Genomic DNA, 26,058 nt, shown 5'->3' with positions numbered 1-26,058 from the left:
ATTCTCAGGTGTTTGTCTGTTTGTGATGCAGTGTACAGTATCTGTCCTCTGGGCTTTACCCAGTACTGTTATCTTGACTCTGTATCAACAAGAAGCATCAGAAGTCAATAACTAGCAGAAACATCGTCTTTATTCTTTTTAACTTAGGGATAAATCTCAGCATGACACATGTGCGAATTTTGCTGGAATCCATATTATTTAGCATAACATCAAGGTAATGAGTTAGTCCAGTTCCTTGTGAGACACAGTCACAGAAGAGGTAATGGATGCAATATCTTATTTCCAGGTGTGTTTTTAACAGAGTACTTCTCTATTCGGGAGAGATCTCTGTAGTGACAACTTTTTTCTCTGTGTGCTTCAACTTTATGCTTGCCAGACCCCTTGACCTTGAATTAATCAGTGGCAGAATATTAGAATCAAACTAAGCAGAAAAAAAAAACTAGCAATAGAAGAACAATTCAGAAAGTGTCATAATTACAGGTAAGAAATACCTTGTTGCTGCAACCTCTTGCCACAGTAGTTTTTAGTGGATGCTGATTGTTGAATGAAACCACCCTTTGAATGAAGTTTGTCTAGAGAAACTAGAAAATGAAACCCACAAATATAACAGCTGACAGGGTGCAATGTCAAGTTGGATGAGTGGAACTAGAGTAAGCATTTAGTACAAATTTAATTGTACAGGAGGACCGAAGATGCTTAATCAAGTTCCATGCTTTCTGACTTTGTTGAGAACATGCACCCAGCAGATGGTACAAATATGTGCATTTCAGGTCTTTGAACTCTCAAATGTCTTATGTCATGAATAAAATTTATTTAGAAACTGTTTCCTGCTGGCTCTGTGCACTTACCCCCCCCAAGTCCCAGATTGGCTTGGAGAAGGCCCATAGTTGGAACATAAAGATGACTTCTTATGTGTGGAAATGCCTCTATCAAGTTGCACATTCTACTGTGCTTAACTATCTTTGTTTTCTGCAGAGAAAACTGCATACAGTTTCTCATTTCTCATAACCAGATATAAAAATATTTGCCAGTGAATAATGGAATTGCCATGAAACTAAATAATGAGCTGATTTCCTGCTAACAGCAAACAAGATGCTAACAGTGTGTTTAAAATGTGGTACTGATTAATTCTGCATTTATTCAATGCCTCATTAACTTTTTTTAGTCAGACAGAATCAAATCCTTTGTGCTACAGATAATACAAGCTTTCCCATTGTCTGTAATAGGAGTAAAATGGTTTATGTTAAAAAATATGTAACATCAAGTGGAGGAGACAAAAATATTATGAAAGTGTTGTGTAAAGTATTTGTTTTGGTTCTTTTAAATCAGTGGCAATTTGTTGCAAAGCACTTGAGTTTTACTACTTAAAAACCCCTGATATGAACAAAGTTAATTACTGTAGGTTTCTACCTACAGTAGAGAGATGTAGGAGATCAGATAATTATGGAAATGCAATGATGTTGTTAACTTTGGGGTAGCTAACAGGCTGAATGATTTCTCCAGCTATCATAGAGCCTGTTCGGATAATTCCATCAAAGATATTTTGAAATATTAATTCTTCTACATAGTAGTCTTAATTTTAATTCAGTTTTTAACAATAATGAACTGTATTTGTTGTCAAAGCTCCTGTGGGAAAGTGACTATGTCACAATTAATGTGATTCAATGCCCCCCCCCCCAAAAGAATTTTGCAAGTTGTTTTACAATGGTATTCATATTAGTAAAAATTTAGTACAAGCTGATTTTCTTCTTTGAAAGATGAATAGAAATGCATTTTGACTCTTGTAACTTATTATTTTAACCTATTTTTTTCTTGTGTGAATAATAGTTGATAATACAGTGAATCATCTCATTTTAGAAAGATATGGCAGCAGGTAGCACTATGAAATGCCACTAATTATCTGTATTTTCATTTTGTAGATGGAAAATAAGTAATTTTATAGTTTAGTCACAAGAATTGTGATTTTTACTTTGGCTGAGGGGCAATATTTTCATGGCTCTTTTTCAAAAGAAAGTTGCAATAACCCCCACCTAATTGTTGAAAGATTTGAGCCTGCATTTCCAAAATCTTGGCCGAAAAGCCTCCTCAGATGGTTGAAGCTCTGCAGCTGCTTGTGATTACAAGCATTACCATTCTGGATTGGCTGAGCATCTAGGGACTCTTTGCATGCCTACACCTGTCAGGAGTCACAGGCTTCAGGAAGCAATTCAGTATTCATGGGTCTAGAGACAAAATAAAGCTGTAGGAATTGCATAAGGAACACTTACCGGGAAAGTGAGAAGGGAATGGACTTCTTGATGCTGCTCTAAGGAATGCTTGGCATTAAATGAAGCAAACACAGAAATAGCACTGTAACTAGGGATCATTGTGCAAACTCAGAACCAGGATGGGAGTCTAAGGTACTACTACGTGATATTGAGTAGATGTAACCAGAAACCTCAAGTGTGGGTTTTTTACTTTTACATTTGGACCCAGGTGCCTAACGTTGCACCAAACTCTACTTGTGGTTTACTGGGATAGGGGAGTTTTCTTCCACTGAGGTTGAATCTATGTTACCCTGCTTTTCTTTGTTTAATCCTTTTTGCCCCAATATTTAGCTTTCTCCTATTCCTTGTTCAGATTCTCTTGGCCTGGTCCCTTGAATAATTGACGAAACAGAACAGAGACTGTGGTTACTGTGTGGTACTAGCTGTGGCTTGGTTTTATTTAATAACAATTTGTTACTCTGTGCAACAAATTGTGACTAATTGTTTCTCCACTGCTCTGCGAGTTTGTGAAAAGGCAAGCATTGCAAAACACTGGGTCTGAGCTTCGTGCTGAATCTCTATAATAGCTTGTATAAGAAGCAAACTTTGGATGAAGTCTTACTGGTAAGGGAATGAAATGATTTGATGAAAGAAATGTGCCCATCATTGACTCCTCTTCAGTGCTGATGTTTGTGATATTTTTCCCCTCAGGTGTAATGTACATTAATGGCTTTGTCTCTGCAGATCTTGTGAAAAACTATTCCTCTTTGTCTTTCTCAGCAAAGAGAAACTGCATCCATATAAAGCCATGTAATATCTGTTATTTTGTTTATTGTATGTGGGTTCGAATTGACTTATGAATATAATTTATCCCTTTCTTCCTTGGTGCTAAAAAGTACACAATGGCTTTTTAATATTTAATTGATGAGATCGTTTTACGGGTTTTAGTTTAAAGGTAACCATAGCACAAATGCATCCATTATTAACTGCAGAAAGGCAGTGTAGCTTCTTGGGAACCCTCCTTAGTTTAATATGAGAACCCCTGTCAACCGAAAACAGCGCTGATATTGTTGTGAAGTGTGACAAACTGGCAAATGCAATGGGCACTACGCTGGAACAATGCAAACTGCTTCTGTCAATGGAAGAGGCGATGTTTAAAAGCGAGATGAAGGCAGGCAGTGAGAGGCTGCCGAGGAAGGTTCGATTCCGTGTTGCGTCCTCGCACAGCGGGAGGGTGCTGAAGGAGGTGTACACCGATGGGGAGGCTGCTGACTCGCTCGACTCCGAGTACGCCAGTAGCTCAGAGACCGACCAAACCAGCCGGCTCAGTGAAGTGGATGGGCAGCAGAATGGGCACGTAGGGTCTGAGTGTGACGAAAATGAGAACGAACAGGATGACTTGCTCATTTTGGTCAGAGCCACTAAGGAGAGGGGGTTTGGTACAAAGCGAGTCAACATCCTCAGCAAAAATGGCACAGTCAGGGGAGTCAAGCATAAAGTCAGCGCTGGTCAAGCCCTCTTTGATAATTTGGCAAAAGTATTTCAGGTAGGTAATGCAGTTGTGCTCGCTGTAAGCCCTATGTTTGTCTCTTTTAACTCCGTATGTTATTTTTCCTTTTGTCCAGACCTCTTTCACGTATGACTTCTCAACATTCTGCCTCATTTCCATTGCTATCTACTTGCTGTTGCTGCATAGGAGCAGCAGTTCTTTCTGGTGTACCACAGCTCCATGCTCCAAACTGACTGTGAAGTGGTTTTTTTTTTTTTCAAAATTCACCTAAAGTTCACTGAGTAGAAACGCATATATTGTGCTCTTCATTGATGGACCAGGAAAGAAAGGTAGCAGAGGAATTAACTGGGGCTTTACTGGAGATCTGTTCAGATCCACTGTACAGGGATGTGTCATGTTTCCACTCCTATTATAGTAATTCTAATGAGTGTACGATGTTATCTACAGTCTCCTACATGTAAATATGTATACTTGCAAATTCCATTGTGTTTAATCTGCAAAGTAGATCAAATTAGGTACAGGATGGCAGCAAAGGCTGTTTTCCCACATGAAAATTTCAGTGGAATGAAATCTTAGTCGGAGGTCTCTTTTATTAACGTCTGTTTTCCATTTATTTTTCAGAAAACGCAGAATATCTGTATCTGAAACAGTATATGCCACACTGACGCCTTAGGCAAAGAAACAAAGATCTCAGAAAAATCAAGATTAAAGTTCTAAAACATTTAGCTCATATATATAATTCATATATGCTATTCAAGCTTCTAAATCATTAATATTAAAACAAAAGAACAACAAGTATGCAACCAGGCTATTTCTAAAGGATGTTATAATCCAGAATTATATATTAATCCAGAATTATGATGGCTATTTAAATCAACTTATAATTGGCTTCAGGACATTGTTTTAAAAGCATTTATGTGGTTTTAGAGCCTGGGGAATTTGATATAACTATTGTTGTGTATTGAAATTGAATCTTCTAAAGTTCTTTCTTAAATAATTTCATAATACATTTAGAAATTGCTATAGGTTAACATCCTCTCAATTCTGAATGTGAATCTATTCTCCGTATTGTATGTAAATTATAGCAGTCTGTCCATACCAATGTTGCTGTGGAAGTTGGATGTTTTCAAAGGTGAATTAGGTGTTCATTTTTGTTCTTATATTGCATAGCACCCAAGTAGCTTGCTTTCTTTCAAGCCTCTCACTGAAGGATTTGTCCTTCAGTTCCCTGGTCTGATAAAAGTTGTAACAATCTCACTTATTCTAAGTAGGTATGAGTTAGAAAGTGTCAACTGGTGCATGTCTTGAGTTTTCCAACCTTGACTCCAAATACTGTTCCATGTTTTTTCGCTACATGGAGTACACCGTGCCACTTCACTAGCCTCATTCCCTCCCCAATGTTTTCTTCCACTGCATCAGTGACACCAACCAGGGAAATCTGTTGAACAAATGGGTTCACTTGAAGACGTGTACCTTAGTGTCCTTGTCATCTTGCTTGGTCTATGTCTGGTTTTAGGTTGGAAGTTCTTCAGGAAAGGTTCATGGGATGAAAACAATCTACTTTGCTTGCGATGGGGTTTCTTTTGTTCCTAGCAGAGTTACAGCTAGGACCAGCACTATTTCTATGAGGAGTTTTGCTGAAAGAAAGTATTGCTTGAAAGGAGGCATATCCATCTGATAACTTCAGAAAATTTTATGGAGGCAAGTCTACCGCAGAAGTCCATAATTAAAACCTGTAAAATAATGATGGATAAGAATCTTGTATTGGCAATATTTTACAGCAAGAGAAAGTGGGAAAATTAAATTATCAGAAGAAAACACTTTTTCATACAGCACATAATTAAAATTAAGAACTCTTTTTGGTACAGCCATTGTAAAGGCCAGAAAAATAGGCAGGTTTGAAAACAGATGAGAAGCCTATATGGAGAACTGAGTAGCTTCTCCTTAGGGAAGTCTAGATGACTGATTTCCAGAAATAACTGAGTTCTTACCTCAAGCATCTACTGGATCAAAGGCATATATTCAGTAATACAGAGAACATCATGATGTGATGCTTCTACATAAACAAGTTCCTTTTTCCCCAGAGACAAAATTTGAAGTCTAGTGAAGAATAGTGATGGTTTGCATATCTTTTATGTCATACTGTGAGTCAATTTTCTATGTCACATGGTGAATACAGCAGAGACCAAAGCACAAAGGTTGGCTTTGAGACTGATCCAGAACTGTTTGATCCAAATGTGAAATATGATTGAAATCTGTCCAGTTACAAGTGAAGTAATGACTTTTAGGATGGGATTAGAGGATGACTTCTAGCTTTCTGTAAGCATGTTCCAGGCAATTAATTACACAGTAATACCACTTGAGAGGACAACAAGAGTTGTTCATTCAAGATACAATAAGATAGAAATATGTCTCTCTTAGATATAACTCAAAATCACTTGATCTGGGAATTTTTGTAAGTTCCTCCTTGATTATGTGAGGTCGTCTGCAGTTGCATGTTTTGCTTGTCTTAGATAACTATTGCTATACATCTGCTGTTGTTTAAGATGTGTACAAAGTCCCTTATCCTTGAGGAGAGCTCATCTCTGCCGCTTTCATGGTTGAGCAGAGGATGACCTCATTGCACACTTCTTGGAGCCAGTGTCATAACAGGTATTTGAAATCTCAGAAGATACTCGTGAACTCTTGACAGTTCTAAACCCTGAGCACTGATAAATTCTTGAATACAAACACTTTTTTAGTGTTTAATGTATTACCTATTAATGTTAATAATGAAATAACTGACTAAAAATGCTGAGTATGCGTGACTGCACTGTAAACCTGCAATGAGATTTATTCAGAGATTTTCTTCAGTGTCAGCATTCTGATTCTTCAGACTATGTCTGCAAACTTTTACTATGCTATTACCCAAAATCCCCAAATGCTCCCTGTGACAGAGGAGAGAACCTATAAAACAAATACTTTGCCCAGATATTCTAGTCATAAGCAGGGATTCATTAACTGGGCTTTGTTAAGTTGTGCAGTCAAGACATTTTTCAAACACCTGTACTAAAAGCACTCCCATGTATTTTAGTGTTCCCTGGAATATCTGGGGGTTTGAATTTTTCCCACAGTTTCTAACAGCCTTTCTACAGAATTGGTTCAGACAGTTCGTTCCCACAACATGCTCATGTGAAAAAAGAAAAATATCACACCGTCTGCAGTTTTGGGGAATTTTTAAAGAGTGATGTAATACAGGAAGTATTTCTAGCTGAAAAGTGGTTTTGGTTGATATTGTTACATGATGTATTTAAGTGTTGCTTAGATGTGGTGTTGGGTGATATGGTTTAGGGGTGAACTTGTAGTGTAGGGTTAATGGTTGGACTCAATGATCCCAAGGGTCTTTTCCAACCTGAATTGTTCTATGATTCTATGACTCAGGCCTGGTCTGAGAGGTAAGTCTACTGCCAAGTAGAGGTGCACCTCCTGCTACATCTTCCCATGTCCATGCACCCATCAGTTCTATCACCAGCGCAACCAGTGACTTCCCTTTTCCGCTGTTCCTCAAGAAGCTGGATCTCTTGCGTTAGTCTGCATGATGACTGTGTGCCCTGATGTGAGCTGCTCCAGTGCTGTGACAGTAAACATCTCCCATCAGGTCAGCCCTGCGTGGCTGCTGTTAGGCAGGGTGGGGCAGAGCAGGACACGTCCAGGGGCTAGCTCAGCTTAATGGCAGGGCGTTCCGCAGGCAGAAAGGCAGGGTAAGGGACCAGCTCTAGCGATGCTTCAGGGGAGCACAGTTTCCATGGCAACCCCTCCAGCCTTTCCCTCCCGCGGTGGCTGCCAACAAGGAGAGCGTTGACATAGCAACCACATGCTGGGGGGCGTCGGGGATGAGAGGGTGTTGCTGTGGCAACCTCTCTCCTGCCACCGCGCCGCCGAGGGGGAGGTGGGAGGCTGGTCTCTGGTCATCGGCAGAGGGCAGGGCTGGTCACTCGTGTCCTCCCAGCCTCCGTGTGCACCTCACTTGGGACCAGACCTGTGACCTGACGGTACAGTGGACAAGCAGTTGCAAATGTTTCATTTGTGTGCTATGTACACTACTGAAAAGCCTGAATAACTGGGGCTCCCAGTCTCCCTGTTGCCAAACCTCTCCGAAGTTGTCTCCCGCTGAAACCCTAAAACTGCCAGTGTGGGCAGCTCCAGAGCTGGGGACATCACCTGCGAACTGCATCCAAAGTATGAGCCCCTTCTCTGCATATCCAAAGTAATTGCAGTCTTATTTCAGTATATTATCAGAATTTTTATTTTTTAATACTATTACAGTGCAAAGAACTATGAGTATTTCCTTTATTTCCCCATAGAGAGTAGTAGAGAAATGATTCTTTTCTTGAAATAAATATAATTCTCTTCATGACCAATTTTTTTTTATGACTAGGCCATCCCTATGATGTTTTCCAGGTGATAAAGAGCAGAAATCCTTGGGTATATTACTAAGAACATTGCATGCCAGACTGGGTTTCCATCCCAATGTGCAATGTAATGGAGCTCAGCTAAAGGCTTTACACGTCTCCCCTCATTTCCACTGTTTCAGCCATGGGCCCTTTCCTCCATTTCCATACTTGCACACTCCACTGGTCTTTCAGCCTCCTCTGAAAGGTCACCTTCTGCTAAATTGGCTACAGGTCTCATTCTCAGGTGGGGCCTGCTGATGTCTATTATGAAAGGGCAGGTTAACAAACCTGGTTAATGCCTTCATGAACATTTCATCAGAGGGGACATGGGTGAAGAGTCAGACATAATGTACGTGGTCTTCATGGTATTTTCCAGCACTGTGTCTCAGCTAGAGCTAATATTTAAGGTTGCAGAGTGGAAGTCAGTATTCAGCCTGCTGAAGAATTAGCTTATTAATATTTAGAGGGAGAGGTGGGAAAGAGTTAAGGATCAGGTGGAAGTTTTTTAAGAGAAGGAGAGCCTCTGGAGTGGCTAGGATCACTTGCATCTTTCTTTACTTGTGGGTGACCTGGAAGAGTGAATATATAACAGGGCATGCAGAGCTTACAAACAAGCAGAGCTAGCCAACACCATAGAGAAAACAAAATGAAAGACAGCAACAAAAACAGCTGTGCTCCAAAGAAGGCAGGTCTTGCAAAGTGCTCTTAGGGAAAGTTTCTGGTGTAATAGTACAAGCCAAGGTTTGAGGGTGAGTGGCATGTTGTATACTGTGCCAGCCCCTGGAGCATATATCACTATGATGTCCAAAACTCTGTGGAGAAAAGAGAAAGAGATTTGCAGTTTTACTAGAGAAGTCATGATGATTTCCTTCTTGCTTCTTTAGCAGGTGTTCAGTGCCGACACTCCGGCATCGTCGGACTCTGAACTCAAAAGACCTCTGCTAGGAGTGGACTAAGTTTGTAAAAGGTCTCCTGAACCTTTTCCTTTGTGTTCTCATTCATACACTGTCCCATGATTCCCAAATGGGCATAGCTTGCAAAAGGAAAAGATGTGCTGGATTGCTTGTACCTGCTAACAGAAATGTTAGGGAAGCCTGTTGAGGCATAGCATTTGCTGTAGCAATGCCACTTTACATGCATGGAAATTAATCCCAGGGATCTGTAGAAGCCTTCTCTGAGGTATAAAGTTCTAGCGTACGTTCCTAGTGTTAGTAAGTCTGGAAAATTGATTTTTGAACAGCATCACATTTATGAATGGGAAAAATTGTACTGATGCAGAGAATCAAGTGATTACGAAAAGTAGGTTTCTGTTTGTTACAGAAAATTCATTGTCAGAAGGACAACTGGATCACCACTGGAATGAGCGTAATATCCCTTCACCAGTTCATTTGCATCTTCCTAACTGCTCTGATTTGTGACCACAGTGCATGGGACAGTGATTCAGCTGATAAAGTCACAGTTAAAACAGGTAGTTTGCAGAGCTGGTGAATAGCCACATTGCTTCAAAAAGGAAAATATTCAAGTCTCTGAGCTTTTTACTGGAGCCTGGGGTTGGTCAGTACTTAGGATATTGATATTTACTGTTCTCGTTGTATAAGTCTTGTTCTCTCTTGTATAAATCATCTGTAAAGCACTGAGCTCAGACAAAGTCTATTATTAGACTGTTCATTATATTTTTTTTACTGCTCTTAGACTTGAAATACATACTTGACATAGACTTGAAATGATCGGCAAATAGACTTTAAACTACTGAAACTCCTGAAAGTGGTATACAGGTTTGAGTTAAAACAGACTTAGTTGTCTCATTTTTAATAAATGTAGATAATGGACATCTTGGCTTTTCAATATGCTCAGCATTGGGAAAATTAGCAACAAAACCATTATGACATTTATCACTCCTTCAAGGTTAAACTTATAATTGAAGAAAAAAAGTTGTTAGACTTTTGCTCTGACAGTCTGATAAACATGTACTGGACATCTATCCACTCTTCTAGAGCACTGCATGATCTCAAAATTATCCTTGCTCTGGTGTGTCTTGATCCAGGAATGAGGACACTGTTCTTGAGACACTCAGGTGCACTGTATGTGGCTAAGCAGAGGTAAGTCCTGGGACAATAAACATTAGTGTTCTGTGTTTACATGTTTCTGCTTCAGAGGATATAATAAGCAGCTACTTTGACTATTTCTTGAATCACACCTACATCTGCAGGGGAGTGAAATTTGTTACGACACTGAACTAATATTTCTTCACTGGCTGCAGTACTTTTGTCTTAGTATAGCTAATGATTACACAAAATACAAGACAGCTGGCAGCTAACCTTTATCCATTTTGCAGTGGTTGTCAGGCACTAGTGGCATGAGCGTCCAAGCAGATTGTAAAGCCTGTAGAGAAAAGCAGAGCTGCTGCCCTGGACTCAGAGAACAGAATTAAGTTGTTCCCTCTGTGAAGTCTATGCCATGTGGCTACTTTCCCAGAGTTCATCCACTGGCCTTTTTCTTTGCATGACAAAGGGCATAGCAATCAAGCTATGGTAATGCTGTGTTGAATATGTATATACAGAATATGTAGTACTAGAGGGAGTCAATTCAAAAAACTCATAGGCTTCTGAAGAAGGCCTTTGACATCAAGCTCCAAAGCTGTGATCCTTCAAACCTCCTTTGATGCCACCTTGTCTCAAAGGCGGCAAAAACCTTTTATTAATGAAAATTTGACTAATGATCTGCCTTGGCCATGTGCCTCAGCATCTCAGTATTGACAGGACATGACAGTTACCTCCTACTCATGTCCTATGGGAACCACAAAACAGACGTTCCTTTGCCTGTCTCACCTGCAGGACTTGATGCAGTAGGTGTCCTCTGAGCATGCATAGTGAATCAATTCCTAAGCAAACTGTACATAAGCAGATGCTGCTTTGTTACAAATCGTGTCTGCAGGAGGCAGTGGTGGGAGTTGTACTTTGAATTACGCAGTCACAAGACAGCATGAATAAGTTGCTGGAGCAGGAGTGAAACAACACAGGCTTGCTGATTCCCAACTTCTCAAATACTACTGTGCTTCAGCATCATGCTTGACTTCCATTTCTTTCTTTCTCATTCTTAAACACTGTAGTTTCAACTTGGAGGTATCCTAGAAAAGCTTGAATCCAGGTAGCCAATACACAAGAGATTGCAAATAACCATGTCCTGGACCTTGTTTCATCCTCTCTCTTTAAAACTAAAAATACATCTGTGGTTTTTTTTTTTTGAAAGAAAGAGCCAGTGTACTTGTTCTCAGGCAATGAATATGAATGCCAAATGGAATGCCTCCTGGTTGTACTAAGTGGGATTCCTAAATCAGAGGGGCCTCAGGAAATTCTCTGAGCTGAAAATAATCACAAAATGAGATAGTATTAAGAGGAAATACCATATATGCTTGCCATCCTCTAATTTTCTGTTATCTATTTGGTAGATGACCTGGAGTACTAGATGAATTTTGTGTCTGAGCCTATGTACTGCTCTGGGACTCTTACATAATGTCACTTTGTGGAACTGCTCAATAAGGTGCTCAGCCTTTGAATTAAAGTGCTCCATCTTACTTCAAATTGTCTTGAAGAAGAGTAATGTTACATAAACAGCCTGTCAAAAAAAATAAAATAGGTTGCTACTGCAGAAATTTTTTCTACTTATTCTAACAGTAGGGTTTTTTCTTTCTTTTTTTTTTTTTGAATTGGCCTCTTACGACAGAGATGAAAAATGAACTGATTAGCCTTAATCATTAATTAGCAGCAATGACCTCACTTTTTCTAGCTGTGGAGCTCAACTCAGTAACTCAGCAAGACGGTTAGGAAAAAACATCTTTGAAGTATTCTTAAAACTAGGAGTATCAGAAAAAGTTGGGGCTGTTCACCTTTCTTTGACGTAGTACAGTAGGCTGCCTGCTATCTCATTTACTGTCTCCTCTTGTCCCTCAATATCTACACGCTTTTGACATGGAAAACACAAATATTGTGGAACATATAAAACTGAAATAAATTGCCTACAACTGTGAACCATCCTATATCTTAATTACTAGCATCATTCTTGGTCTTTGACCTCTACTTTTGTGTACAAACAAATTATTCTGCAACCAAATATTTAAGGGTCCTCATTGCACCTGAGTGTCTTAGGAGAGGTATGTTTTAGTTAAATTTACAAAAATGGAAAAAATGTTTGGTAGCACAGGGAAAATTTGTCACTGGACTTCATAGCAATTGCAAAAATATGGTAATAATGAGGATAAAACACAGCTCCTTTATTTTAACCAAAAAAGAGTTCAAAAGGGTGAGGAATTATCTTTACCTAGTAGTATGATTCTCCAGGCATGTACTAATGCTTTTGATTTAATACCGTAAATGGCATTCACTAAAATGCCTTCTAACAAGTTAATTACACTACAATTCCATTTGGATTACAGATCACAGAACCGTTTCGGTTCTGAACTAGGATTCGCAAATACGTACACTAGTAAGCTTACAAAAGCTAGGCAAATATGAATGTACATACGCCATACAGGTACTGTGTTACAATGACCTGGGAAAACCACATTTCAGGAGTTACCTGCTGCCAACTTAATTGGACTGGACTGTTTCCTTCCCTAAAAGAGAAGAAATTAAGTCATGCATCATTTGCAGATAACACTTGCTCTGGTCTGTCAGCACCCTGCTCTGACATTTGTCTGCTAGTGTCAGCAGTTTATTACACACTATCCCATCAAAAGGTATGCGATTAATAACTTGAAAGAAAGAAATAGTAAAAAAAAACCACTTTTTTTTTTTTGACTGCAGCTTTAACCTGTGGCTGCATTGTTTGGTAACATCATTAGCTTTTAGCTTAAGTGCAATAAAACATGCTTTAGAATGGAATTTGCAGCCAGAAAGAAAAGGATATGACTTTCATGCATAAAAACCTTCTTCCAGTACTAAGTAGTACAAAGCATGAAACTCAAATCTCACTGCATTTTTCCAAAACTTGTAAGTAGTTTGGGCAGCATTCCCAGCCTGTTGATTTTGTAAAGGAGCTGGAAAAATACAGCTTGTCATCCAAGCAGGTAATCTTGTGGTTTTGTTTGACACAGTAGTTATGTTGCGGAAATGCTACCACAGCACAACTCTTTACAGCCTCCATCATACAAAGCAACAAAAATGGTCACAGATGAGCAGCTGGAGTCAGCGAGGTAGAGACTCATTTCACACATGGAAAGAAAGAAGACAGAAAAAACATCACTCACTGCGAATTGTGGATAGCATTTTGATTTGCTATGGAACTAGCTTTTTATGCTAACTAGCTTAAATGCTAACTTTGCTAGCATTTTAATTTTGCTTTGGAACTATGTCTGGAGACACAATCCATCAGTAATGTCAGAGGTGTATGTCTTCTCTACCACTGAAATACCACATGCACACTCATTGTTTCTCCATTTCTCAGAAAGAAATACAGAAAAACTTACTAGCCAATATCTGCATGCATTTATAGCAACATATGGGTAGCCTTGCTTGGAATACTGCTGATTGCTAATTGCCTAACAAATTTTAAACATATTAAGAATTGAAAGGAGTCATACAGTATTATTATTTAAGAAAAAACTATTTCCCCATGCAAATTCTCTAAGACAGAAAGCAATCTGTTTCTAAATCTGAAACTGAAGTTACAGCTTTTTGAAGAAAATGTGATGTTTTCCTGCCCAGCTGCTCGTGTCCCATAGTAAATCACGAGGTTTACTACATCTACATGCAAAGGGCTCTACCTCCTAGCCCCACAGACAAGTGTGAGGCATTTCATTGCTGTTCATATGGTCAATGTCATGAGGCAGACTGACAGACACAGTTAAAAATTAGACATTTGGGCATTATTGCTGGATTTCCTTCAACATTTTTCAGGTCTTAATCTGCATCTTGAGAACTTCCCTTTCCAGGTGTTGGCTGATGCTTTCAATCAGATTCCCGAACGTGCAGTGGATAAGTTCAGTTGTTCTTCCAAATCCCATCATGATGCAAAAATATAACTACCTACTCAGTCCTTCCAAGTCCAAACTTAAGCTGTTATGAAGAATTAAAAGAGAGAGCATTTTATAAACAACTTGTTCAGGAAATAGATTCTACTCATTTAAACCTACCTGCAAAATTTTGCCATGGTAGCTATTGTTTTTCCATCTATTGGGTGGTCAGGTCATTTGCAAACATATCTGCTCCATGCATGATGTTCTTGTAGATCTTCATGTGAGAGGCTGTGGGCTGGAACGACACTTTTACAGACCAATATTTGCAGCTGGATACAGGTGGCTAATACTATCTTCTTTTCTGCTGCCACTGACTGGGAGCTGCCTTGACCCATGTACTACCCTCACCCAGGTAGTTTTGTCCTCAGTTGTTCTCTTTTGATGTCACCCCAGATAAGGGAGAGAGTTGTCAAAAAAGGTGAAATGTCCAGCAAACTCCCTGACCCATCTTTCGTGTTGTCTCAATTCTCATTTTGGCAGAAGGCTGTGCAACGGGCAGAAATGTAATCAGTGTGGAGTTTCAGCATTGTTTGAAGACAAGATATGATATTAGACTACACCTTGTTATTGATTTTCCTTGCTGCAGGGTATTAAATGATATCTATGCAAAGAAGCCATTGCAATGTTGCTCCAAAAGAAAAGCAGATAGACAATTTAATCATCTCAGCATATGCATTTGTAGTCATGTTCTGTTTTATTTTACATTTAGTCATATTCTTAAATTTTTAACTTTACATGATATAGATTCTAGCCCATCTATAGATTTAAACCGCATTATTATATGAAAAATATGATTATAAGAACAACAATTCTGTTTCATTTTTAAAAAATACACATCTCTGGGCCATGTACTGAATCAGACTAGAGCACAAAGCTGCTCACATTCCCTTGCTAAAAAAATTACTCCAACCACAGACATGATATATGCAGAATAACTAAACAGCTATTTTGACTAACAAGTTTAGGAGTTGGTATAGAGGGTACAACCTGCTATATTCTATTTCTGAGGCATTGTACCTAATTGATTAAAAGTCAAAAAATGCTTAAAATTTAAGGTTTTTTTCAGCAACAAAGTCTGTAACTCTGCTCCATGGAGATGTATTCTGTTTTCCTCATGCAGAAATGGTGGACAAGTTATTTGTCCACTTGTACATCAAGGCTAGCTGCTCCAATAGAAGCTTTTCTAGAGTAAAGCTGGTTCATGTATGCTGTCTAGGACTTGCATCCTCTATGGCTGCGTAAAAATCTCAAGTTCTCTGCCACTGGCTTTGCAATCTATTGCATAAGAAAAGGAATGAAGCACTTGTATGTGTGCAATGCAGATGGGTCTTTATCTTAAAGAAATGGAGACTGAGTGTATAACTGGTGGTTGACTACTTAGGGTTTAAAGACAAGGGTACCAAAGTTCTAGGTATTATTAAGTAATGAGGTAGCTGAGAGCATAGTTCCAATTAGGTTAAGTAATATAGCAGCAAAACAAGGTGCTTCATCACTCAGTGCTAATACAGAACAAAGTAGTGCCATAACTACAAGAGATTCCTTCATATCACTTCTATATATTGAATGATAAAGCTCTTCCTCGCTGAGGACTAAGGGCTGAATCAGCAATTCATCAGCACTAAGCAGAGCTTAGGTTTGCTCTTTGCCTCATTCAAAGACCTGTGCAGAATTCTTCACCGGTTGCAGAGGCTTTGTGACCTTATTAGAGAGAATGCTCTGTGTCCACCTGAAAAAATGTTGGCCTTTTCCTTAACTGTGCAGTACAAATGACAACATCACCTTTTTACAGAATAGCCTGTTTTAATCTCAGCCCGTATGAGTAACGTTTTCAGGTAGAATTTGAATTGTATAAAGCACCAGGAAAGAAAAGGTACGTCATGTTCCAGGTGTTTGGAAACAAAAACTAGGCATACTGGGAGTAGTTTTCCAGCTTTGTTCAATACTCCTTGGGAGTTTCAGGATCTCAGTGCTTCTCATTCTAGCTTCCATTCTCAGGAAAAAGTAAAAGTTAGAATAACTTCTGATAGAAATCTTGTTATCTACCAAACATAAAACTCCAGGGTGTAGCCTAAACCAAAACCAGACATCATTAAACTCTTTCCACTGATTTTATTACTTAGGAAGGTAAATCTTTAAGAATGGATCTTAATTTTGAATTTTCTCTGATAGTGATTGCAGCTGAGAATGTCATGTTATTTCATTTCATTTATGCTATTACCTTCTTTTGTTGTTTTCCAAGTGACCAGAAGTAGTTCTGTTATATAAGACAGACTGATTCTAGGGTAATCCACGAGAAAGGCTGAAACATCTGCCAATGAAGATACAGTAAATATTCAGCTGAGATAAGTCTAACTAGTGATAGCTTTCCTGAATATTTTTTTTACTTGCTAATTGTCTTTAAAACTAGGGAAATCATCAGTTGCACCACAATGCAAATAAGAAAGAAGTCAGTCACTATTTTGCTGTTTCCTACGAGTCTGGCAAAGAAACAAGAGCCATTCAGTATTACAAGCAGGATCTTAACCAGCTAACTGGTTTATTACCCAGTCAGAAATATCATGAATCACATTTGTGAGAAGCTCAACAGACTAGAATTCATTTTCATAGACCACTAATGCCTTTTAATTAACCAAACTGTAACTGACATTTAGTAACTGTAAAGGAGATCATTGCATGAGTAAACTGCACCAGGCTATGCTTAAATGTATATATGAGTCAGAGATCCATGTATGCATATATGTGTGTATGTGTTGTTATTCTGTTATTAGTAGCATCCATCAGTCTCTCTAGCAGTCTAAGGATACAGAGGAAATATTTTAGAAAGTCTGTATAGGCGACGGGTGAAAGGGAGGAGAAAAGGTAAAGAAGGAATGGATAGTAACTTTTTTTTTTTTGGTTTAAAACAAACCTGCCAGAGAGCAGTAAACAGGGTATTCCAAAGCTGCTGCCAAGTTAAAAAGAAATGAGCCAGAGCAGACACAATAATTTTCATGACAGCCATTTTCTGCTGATCAACACAAATCTGTTTCTCTGCAGTATGAGATGTGCAGTAGAGTGAAGCAGCAGTGATTACAGACAGATGGGGCCAGTGTGCTCAAACCAAGACTCACTTGGAACTGTGCTGGTTGCTCAGTTTTCCACATGATCTGAGATATCTAACATCATCATCTTTATCTGCCCACATTCGGCAAGTTCTGCTCCAGATCACTTCTAGCTAAAGCCATTCTTACAGAATATTCTCTACACAAACTACCCAATCATCCTTCATGGACAGGTGACTAAAGATTCAAACATCTCAAATGATTCAAGCAAGCAAAAGAAAAAACTGCTTATGACAAGAGAAAACAGGATTTGAGCCCCACAGTTAAGAGTGCTCTTTAAGACGATAAGGGTGCTGTTTAAGATAAATGTATTAATTTTTTTAAATAATGCAGGATGACAACATGAGAAATAGTATGTAAGTAAATAATAGAATTGCCACTGAAGTCTGAGTAAGTAGCAAGACAAAACATTCCCTCTCCAGACAATAAAACATATTTAAAAATTCCTACTCATATTATTAATAAGAAAGCACGAAAGTAACTTAAAATGTGAACTGACGATAAGGAAAAAAAAAACAAACAGAAAAATAACTAGTCATTTATTCAAGTATTTCATACATATAACCAAATATATTCAAGTCTCTATTTGTTTAAGAACTCTTTTTATGCAAGTGACCAAACACTAAGTGCTAGCCAGAACTCTTTTCAAGTTGACTTACATGGTCTCTTCTTTTATTTTCAGGCTGCCTTCTTGTTTTTAATGAAACCAGAATAGAGAATGGCCCAGAAAAATTAAGTTTTTTAAACTTGAGAAAAAGTTCAGTTTTACTGAAGTTAGATTCTCTTCTTATTCAGTCTATTTCTCCCTGTTGCTAAACACTGGTCAGATATTGAATAATAATTATTCTTCATACTCCTACACATAACTGTTATCACCAAGGAGTAACTCATAACTGTTAAGCAATAGGAAATTAAATGGCGTAATCTAGGTCAAATCTTCTAAGAATACAGACTTGTTCTCACATTTCCAGGGCCTGCACATTGTTTAGGATTGTATAATTAATATTAACTTTCTTTTTGTGATCCATCTGTGATCCATTGTTTCAGTTCTCTGATCTTCCATACTATTTACAAATGTAGCTTTAGGCAGGCAGATGCTATGCAGCTCAAGCCATACATTTTTAATTTACTGATGGCAGCATTTCTTTAGGTGACATGCAGTAGACTTCTTCTTTTTAGTTAATTAATTAGTTTCTGTTTGCAAGGTGCATTGGAGAAGTAACAGTTGCCTTCCAATTTGCCTCTTTTCTAACTTCATATTTTGTATTAGTAGACACAGAAAATGGATAGGACTGATAGATTGTGAACTTACCATTTTTATTTTCACGTATTTTTTGACTTCCTAATTTTCCAGACATTACAAAATACTTTGTATCTGGTGATTTTTTAAGGAATTCAGGAGGTGACACAGGGAACTATGACAAGTGGATATGAGCAGTAAATGAGTTCTTTGTGGGGAAAGTAGAGGTCTTTCTCTTCTCTGAGATGATGAATGTAACTGAAATGTCTTTGAAGAAACCTCTTTGAGTAAGGTTGACAGGGTGAAATCATGTAGCATCTTTGTGAAATTATTCTGTAGAGGTATTTGAAAAGATGAAGTAGAGCAAGAGCCAGAAGGACTAGTGGTAACCAAGAACACAGCAAATTCGACTGGTTTGTAGATACTGAAGTAAATTAGTTTGCAGAATCTCAGGAAGTAGTTATGCAAGGTCTGTGACTGTGAATGCAAAGGATAGGCTGTAGAGGAATAAAATTGGAACACTAGTATTGTAGATGGCATTCAGGAGATAAATCCATGCTTGAAAGGTTGTGGGAACCTAAAAAGCTGATGTGATGGCTGTGGAGATGCTCTGCAATGATTTTAAGTAGGATGATTAGGTAATCATCCTAACAAACATTGAAAATACAGGGTTCCTAAATGTGTTCTCTTGGATTCACAGAATTCCTCAACAAACCTACTAGAGAGGGAAGTGATCCTTTGAATTCGTCACATTTCAGGCATGAACTGCAACCAGTACAAAGATATGAAGGTTTTGGCTCAGCCTCTTCCTGGCTTAGCTTGTGGTACTAGTTTGCACGAGAAAGGCGGAATTCATCTGAAATGGTGATGTTAGACATGCTCCATGGCAATGCATGAAGATGGTTTTCACACGAAGGTTAAGATACATGTAAAACTTTTAGCAAGTAAGACATGTCCAGAAACCTGGAAACTGTGTTCACCACAAATGCTCCTAGATATGATTTGGCAATGTCTGTCTGCTTAGTAGTGTGAGCCCTGTGGTGGACTTCTGTCCCATTTTGGCTGTCCCATTATATGCTCAGCCCTACTGAAACATAATAAATAAGGAGACTTTGGCTACTTCTCAGCTGGCACCATGGAAATCTTTAGCTCCTAAGCCATTCCTGCAGCACAAGCGTGTACTTTTGACCCTACATAAATCTTATGAAAAGATAAGGGCTACACTTAAATCAGTCCCTCAATAGCTGCCAGAAATGTCAAGTATGGCAGTGAAACAATCTGTCTTGAGATAGTAAAGGAGAAAGCAAGAGTCAGAAGGAGTAAGGCTTCCTCATGCTGGTAGTTCTGGAGAAAGTACAAATCTCTCCCAGAGGCCTGGGGAAAACTGAGTGTTAAAGTCCTAATAACTTGGTCCTGAAAGGGAGATGACGCCCAGTCAAGCTTACTGGAAGGAAAGGGTAACTTAGTCTGCAATCTGGACAGTTCTCTGAAGTAAAAAGAAAGAAAAAAGGACTAGGGAAACATGAGCTTTCAATTATAGTTTCAAGTCAGAAGGTTTGGCAAAGCCACATGAATGAATGGGAGGGCATACGTTGTTTTTTCCACTATTTTTTTCACCTATTGGTGACCAACGTTAAGGATAATCATTTTATTCATTCTTCTAATTACAATGCTTAAAATACCTATCTTTCAATCATGTCTATTGTGAATCTCCTTCCTAACTTTGTTTTGGCCAGAAGGATAAACTCTAGCATAATTTTCCACCAGAGCTTCAGTCCTGGTCACAAGTGAGTTTGAAGTTTTGCAAAATTTCTGCAGATTTTACCATTGAATTTTCCTGAATTAACTCACCCATATCTGACAGGCAGAGCCTGCTTCTTAAGAAGTGGCATCAAATTTTAAGAATTTCTAATTAGCCTTTATTTTATGCAATCAAAGACCCAAGAAGCAAATCAGAGAGCTCGCATCTCATGTAACACTGTAACAGGATTTTGCAGAAGTATATTTTTCAATTTCATGATCCAGTGATTGTATCAAACAAAGAGAAATTGTTTATATTGACGGTCAGATTGTTCAGCTGAAGGACATTTATCAAACATAGCAGATAATCAAACATTAGTAGAACTAGCTTGTGACTCTCCTGCTAACACTGCACCTGTAGAAAACAATTGTTTCCCTGGTTGGATGCCAAGTTACAGCACGCTACAATCAGTCTTTCAACAAAGAGTAGGCACAGATGGGAAATATGGAATAACCCATTGCCAAAAAAAAATTCGCTGTTAAGTGCTGGCCGAAGTTTGCATGATGTGTTCTATATAAGTTAAGGTAGATATTAAGTGTGTTCATATTAAATATACTGTAAAACAGCTATGGAAAATGAAAACTAATTATCAAAATGAGCTGCATTTCCCCAGCAAGGGAAATGAGTTTGTTTTCTGGAAAGAGATAGTCTTACAGGTTAGCATTGTTCATTGTCTCAAAAGAGCTATTTCAAAAATGCTGTGTTTATAAATAGAGTAATCTCAGCACCTTTCCTCTTGTATAGTAAGTCTTGTTATTCTGAAATTAATTGATGAGGGAAGAGGAGGGTAACAGATGAATGGGCTGTTTGATGAGCAGAATTAGAGCAATTTTTAACTTTCTTTACTCTCCCCTTTCCTGATCAGCTTGTTTCAGAGCTGCTGGTACAGTTATCAAACTAACAGATGAAAAGATTGGAATGTGCCATGGCCCTGCCACTAAAGGCTGAGAAGCAATCAAGCTCTCATTGAGGATGAAGATCAATATTAGAAATAGCAAGTGTACTTCTCATGTGGTTTGAGGCCAGCTTGCTCACCCTATGTGCAAACACTGTATTTGGTAAAATGCATACCCTAAGAAACTCCCATGGAACTTTATCTAGTGAATAGTCACAGGAATCAATTGTCGCTGATCAAGGAATTGTGGTCCAAGAGCTAGAAAATCACTCAGTGAAACTTACTTCCAGTCAACCTTCTTAGTGACAATTATTTTTCCTTTTCATTGTGTATTCTAGGAAATATTTCAGTTTCGTTCACTTCGTATAGTGAGTGCCTTGTGAATGGCAGAGCATTCCCTACATCACATTTATTTGTACAGGGTGGATGGCATCTTGGGGTGTATTAGAAGGGATGTGGCTAGTAGGTAGAGAGAGGTCCTCCTCTGCCCTGGTGAGGCCACGTCTGGAACATTGTGTCCAGTTCTGGGCCTCTCAGCTCAAGAGAGACAGGGAACTGCTTGAGAGAGTCCAGCACAGAGCCACAGAGATGATGAAGGGAGTGGAACATCTCCCTTATGAGGAAAGGCTGAAGGAGCTGGGTCTCTTCAGCTTGGAGAAGAGGAGGCTGAGGGGTGACCTCATAAATGTTTATAAATATGTCAAAGGGGAGTGTCAGGAGGACGTGATTGAGGTCCTCCTGGCCCTCTACTCTGCCCTGGTGAGGCCACATCTGGAATATTGTGTCCAGTTCTGGGCCCCTCAGCTCAAGAGAGACAGGGAACTCCTTGAGAGAGTCCAGCACAGAGCCACAAAGATGATGAAGGGAGTTGAATATCTCCCTCACGAGCAAAGGCTGAAGGAGCTGGGTCTCTTCAGCTAGAAGAAGGCGAGACTGAGGGGCAGCCTCATTAACATTTATAAGTGTGTAAAGGTTGAGTGTCAGGAAAATGGAGCCAGGCTCTTTTCAGATATGTCCAATGACAGGACAAGGGGAAATGGGTGCAAGCTGGAGCATAGGAGGTTCCACAAAAACATTAGGAAAAAAGTTTTTCACTGTGAGGGTGACAGAGCACTGGAACAGGCTGGCTAGAGACATTGTGGAGTCGTCTCCTGTGGAGACATTCAAAACCTGCCTGAATGCATTCCTGTGTGACCTACTGTAAGTGATCCTGCTCTGGCAGGGGAATTGTACTAGATGATCTTTTGAGGTTCCTTCTAAGCCCAAACATTCTGTGATTCTATGAATCTTGGTTGTCAACATCAACTGACTGAAAACCTCCCAAATAATCATCCTAAAGTAATGCTTTCCATGTCTCATAATGATTGATACACTTGAAGGAACTAAAGCCATGGGCCAACACCCAAATCCTGATTGTAAGTGCTACTTAATCTGGGAACACTTGACTCCAGAGTGGTATGTTATAGGTGAGATCATAATAAGACCAAAAGACTGTATATCAGGTTTCAACTGTGTGTTTTGATGTGAGATCCCACAGCACATTTTACAAATGAAAACTATCACATGCCTTGCTGAAACTTGGTTTAGATATTTCCTGACTGCTGCCTTAAGATTGCAATGGGAGTTTCCTGCTGTAAAGGGCAAAGGCCTGAATCTGTCTGTCCTAAAAATTAATTGCCTATTGTTTTTGCATCATGGTTGCACTGGTTGATGAAAATTACCTGAAATCAGTTACTCTAGATAGTGCTGGTAAGGAAAATTACACTGTCCTGAATTGTGTGTCAGATTTTTCTGATACGGACAGGGTCATAAAGATTTTCTTTGTACTTGCAGCAAAAGTTTCAAAGTTATGGGCAGTCCGGAGTTTATAAAGTCTAACTGCAAAAAGATTACTTGTGGGACCATTTGTCTGGCTCTAGTATTTTATTGCTATTTCCTTTGTGCTTCCTGACATTTTATTTTTCCTGGTGTCTTTATAAGGCTGATGAGAAGGAGGAGGATGTGAGCAAATTGAATCATGGGGATATCTGCAGAAATGTTTTTTTAAATAAAGAAAAAAAATGAAATAAAACCATTACTGGATTATCTGAGAAAGGTTTTTCAATTGCCTTTTAAGGACAATATAACAGCATTTTATCAATTAACAATGTAATTGTATTTTGCTTATAAGCAACATTTTAGGCAGTTACATTAATAAATACAATGACCTTATTTGTTGAGGAGTGTATCATCTGAAGGTTTTCTGCAGCACACCAGGATTATGTTTGAGGGCTTTGCATGGAAATTGAAAAAGAGAAACAACATTTTGGCAATTTTGTGATATCTGATGTTTCCAGGACAATATTTTATCCATTATTACTCCTTTCTGTTCTAATTCATTCTGTTATTCTCCATTAATAGGTCCAACGGGCTCCTCCAAAAAAAGGGGTAAGAGAGAGAGTACCTTGCCGAGATGTGGTTTGATCCTCTAAATGCTTGTATTTTGTCAGCTATATGATGCATTACTGCGCTGACTGTGCAGCATAAGATACTTCAGGGACAAAAAACACCTCACAATTTTTTTAAGTCTCTAACTTCCTTTGGAAAGAAAAAGAAATTTGATGAGGACTCTCTCTTCCTTCTCTGGGAGATTTTGGATTGGTAAATAGGAAGAAGTGTGAGCAAGAGAGAAACAAACATTACGTTACCGTGTTGTTTCTGACTGGGAGAACTGCAGACTAGGTTAGAGTTACTCACACAATTATCTTTTGTTTCAGCTTTTCAAAGGTTTCTTATTCCTGGCATATGTAGAATGGCGTAAATTAACTAATGAGAAATTACTGATAGACCTTCCAGTTCTCGTCAAATAAAATCCAGTTCGACCTAGACAAATATGGGTCTTCTTTTGACTAATTTGGACACTACAAAAAATTTTGCCCTGGCTGACTTACAGAGCATCTCTGTGCCTTGTTGAAGAGGAGCTGCATTTTCCCCGGAGCTCTGGGCAGCGTGACTTTAGAAAGCCTGTGCAAGCAGAGACATCAGGGTCTAGCAGAGACCATGAAGCCCCAGGAGATAACCTGTTGTCTTATCTGAGCTGGGTCACCTGAGAGCAGGCTGGAGCTTGGTTGTATGGGTGTGTGCTGGATGAACGGTAATAAAGACTTTGGGAAGTGAGCTCAGTTTAGTCTTTGTACCTTCTGAACCTGCTGATAGCTGAAGCACTACAAAGAGCAGGGAGTGGCGGGGTCATGCCCTGTACTCCTTTACTGTGGTATTGTAAGTATTTTTTTCTGCTTTGAAATGAACACACTTTGACATCCCCTGGTGCCAGAAGATATGTTGGAAAGCCTGCAGTGGCAGAAAAAAAGGTATGATGTTATGTTATAGTATTTGAGGAGCAGAAAGGGTGACAATACACATAGACATGATGTCAGAGGATGGAAAGCCCTCCTTTTGTTTTTTTCAGTATTCAGTCAAGTGATTTTAGGATAAAAAGAACAGTATAAATATCACATGTAATATTATTATTACTTTTGTTATTTTCATCTGCCATACCCCAAATTGATATAAAGGCTGAAAAGTACAGAGTTATGAAAATACATTATACAAATGTCTTAGGTATAATGATGTCCTATATCAAATTTATGCTGCAGTTGATGAACAATTCTGAGGATGCCAACCTTGAGCAGGTAAAACTGTGCTGTTTTACAGTGAGCAGTATATGGCAGTTGTGTAGATAAGAAAGAAAACAGCTGGCCAGGAGTTAGAAGATCAAAAAATTCAGGTTCTTGATGGATCACAGCCCTTCTCTATAACTGTGACCAGCTCCTCAGAGTTATCTAGCCTTATAAAACGGAAACAGGAAAGAATGAGATATTTCATGTACTGTGGTAAGACACTCAGTTAGGCAGAGGAGCCTGTGCTCCTATACAGCTTTTGGAAACGGATGTATTCCTGGGGCTGTTGTTTGTGGGGGTGGCAGTGACAGCATACAGGCAGACAAAAAGCACTCAAGTATTTGTGCTATTTTAAAAGCTGAGAAGAACAGTTACCTAACCAATTCTGTGAGGAAGGGAAAACTCACATGTTTATTTGGGAGTGTCCCAGTCTCTTTGGCTACGTTGTTTAGGAGTGCAGCTCTTGATGCTGATGGTTATGAGGATGATAACTGGTGATATTATTTCACTGTCCCAGGGGGTCAAAGACTCCAAGTCCTACAGTTATAGTCCCTGTAATTACTGAAACAGGAAAAGAAAAAATGTGGTATTTTTTGAGTGATGTATTTAAAAGAAGGTCAGTATAAGCTTTGACTTGACTATATGACTGGCACTGTTGCAGGAATGTAGTCTTTATTGTACTGAGCTTTCCTAAAATACACAGTCTTCCGAATTTAGTAAAGTTCAAGTTCTGAATTTTCCCGAATACTGATATAGTGCCAAGTCCTTGAAGACAATGCAAACAGGGCTATAGCCTTAGAGCACTAAGAGAGTGCTTACATTTAAATTTAAGTGTGTGCTGTTCTTTGCTGTGTGAGAGCCCATGGAGGGTTGCAAATGCAAACAGCAAAGTGGAAGGGAATGTATACCATGGCTAGGGACTCTTTGTGATTTCTCTTCTATGTGTAAATAGATCTTGCCTGCCAAAGAAAAACATTTTACTTTGATCAATGAGGTCTGTTTGTTGGAAGAGCTCTTATGGCCAGAGAATCAATTCTTCCTGAAAAATGCCATTAAATCTTTAATTTGAACCAGGCAACCAACAATACCAGACAGAAGGGACTGGTTCACAACTCCGTTAGCATTTTACTATGTTGTTATGATGGCAAATATTGAAGTTT

At 38.9% G+C, this 26,058-nt stretch overlaps 1 protein-coding gene across 1 annotated transcript in view; it reads left to right on the top strand.

Annotated features, from left to right (window-relative positions):
* Positions 1-3,396: 3,396 nt before the first annotated feature.
* Positions 3,397-26,058, top strand: part of GRXCR1 (glutaredoxin, cysteine rich 1) — a 40,151-nt gene continuing 17,489 nt past the window's right edge. The window contains exons 1-2 of the mRNA XM_009875362.1: positions 3,397-3,792; positions 9,074-9,076. Coding sequence (XP_009873664.1) covers positions 3,397-3,792; positions 9,074-9,076 — 399 coding nt within the window. The remainder of the gene's footprint in view (positions 3,793-9,073; positions 9,077-26,058) is intronic.

Source organism: Apaloderma vittatum, unplaced genomic scaffold, assembly GCF_000703405.1.
Source record: "Apaloderma vittatum isolate BGI_N311 unplaced genomic scaffold, ASM70340v1 scaffold21710, whole genome shotgun sequence".
Lineage (NCBI taxonomy): Eukaryota > Metazoa > Chordata > Aves > Trogoniformes > Trogonidae > Apaloderma > Apaloderma vittatum.
This window is presented reverse-complemented; position numbering and strand designations above follow the sequence as displayed.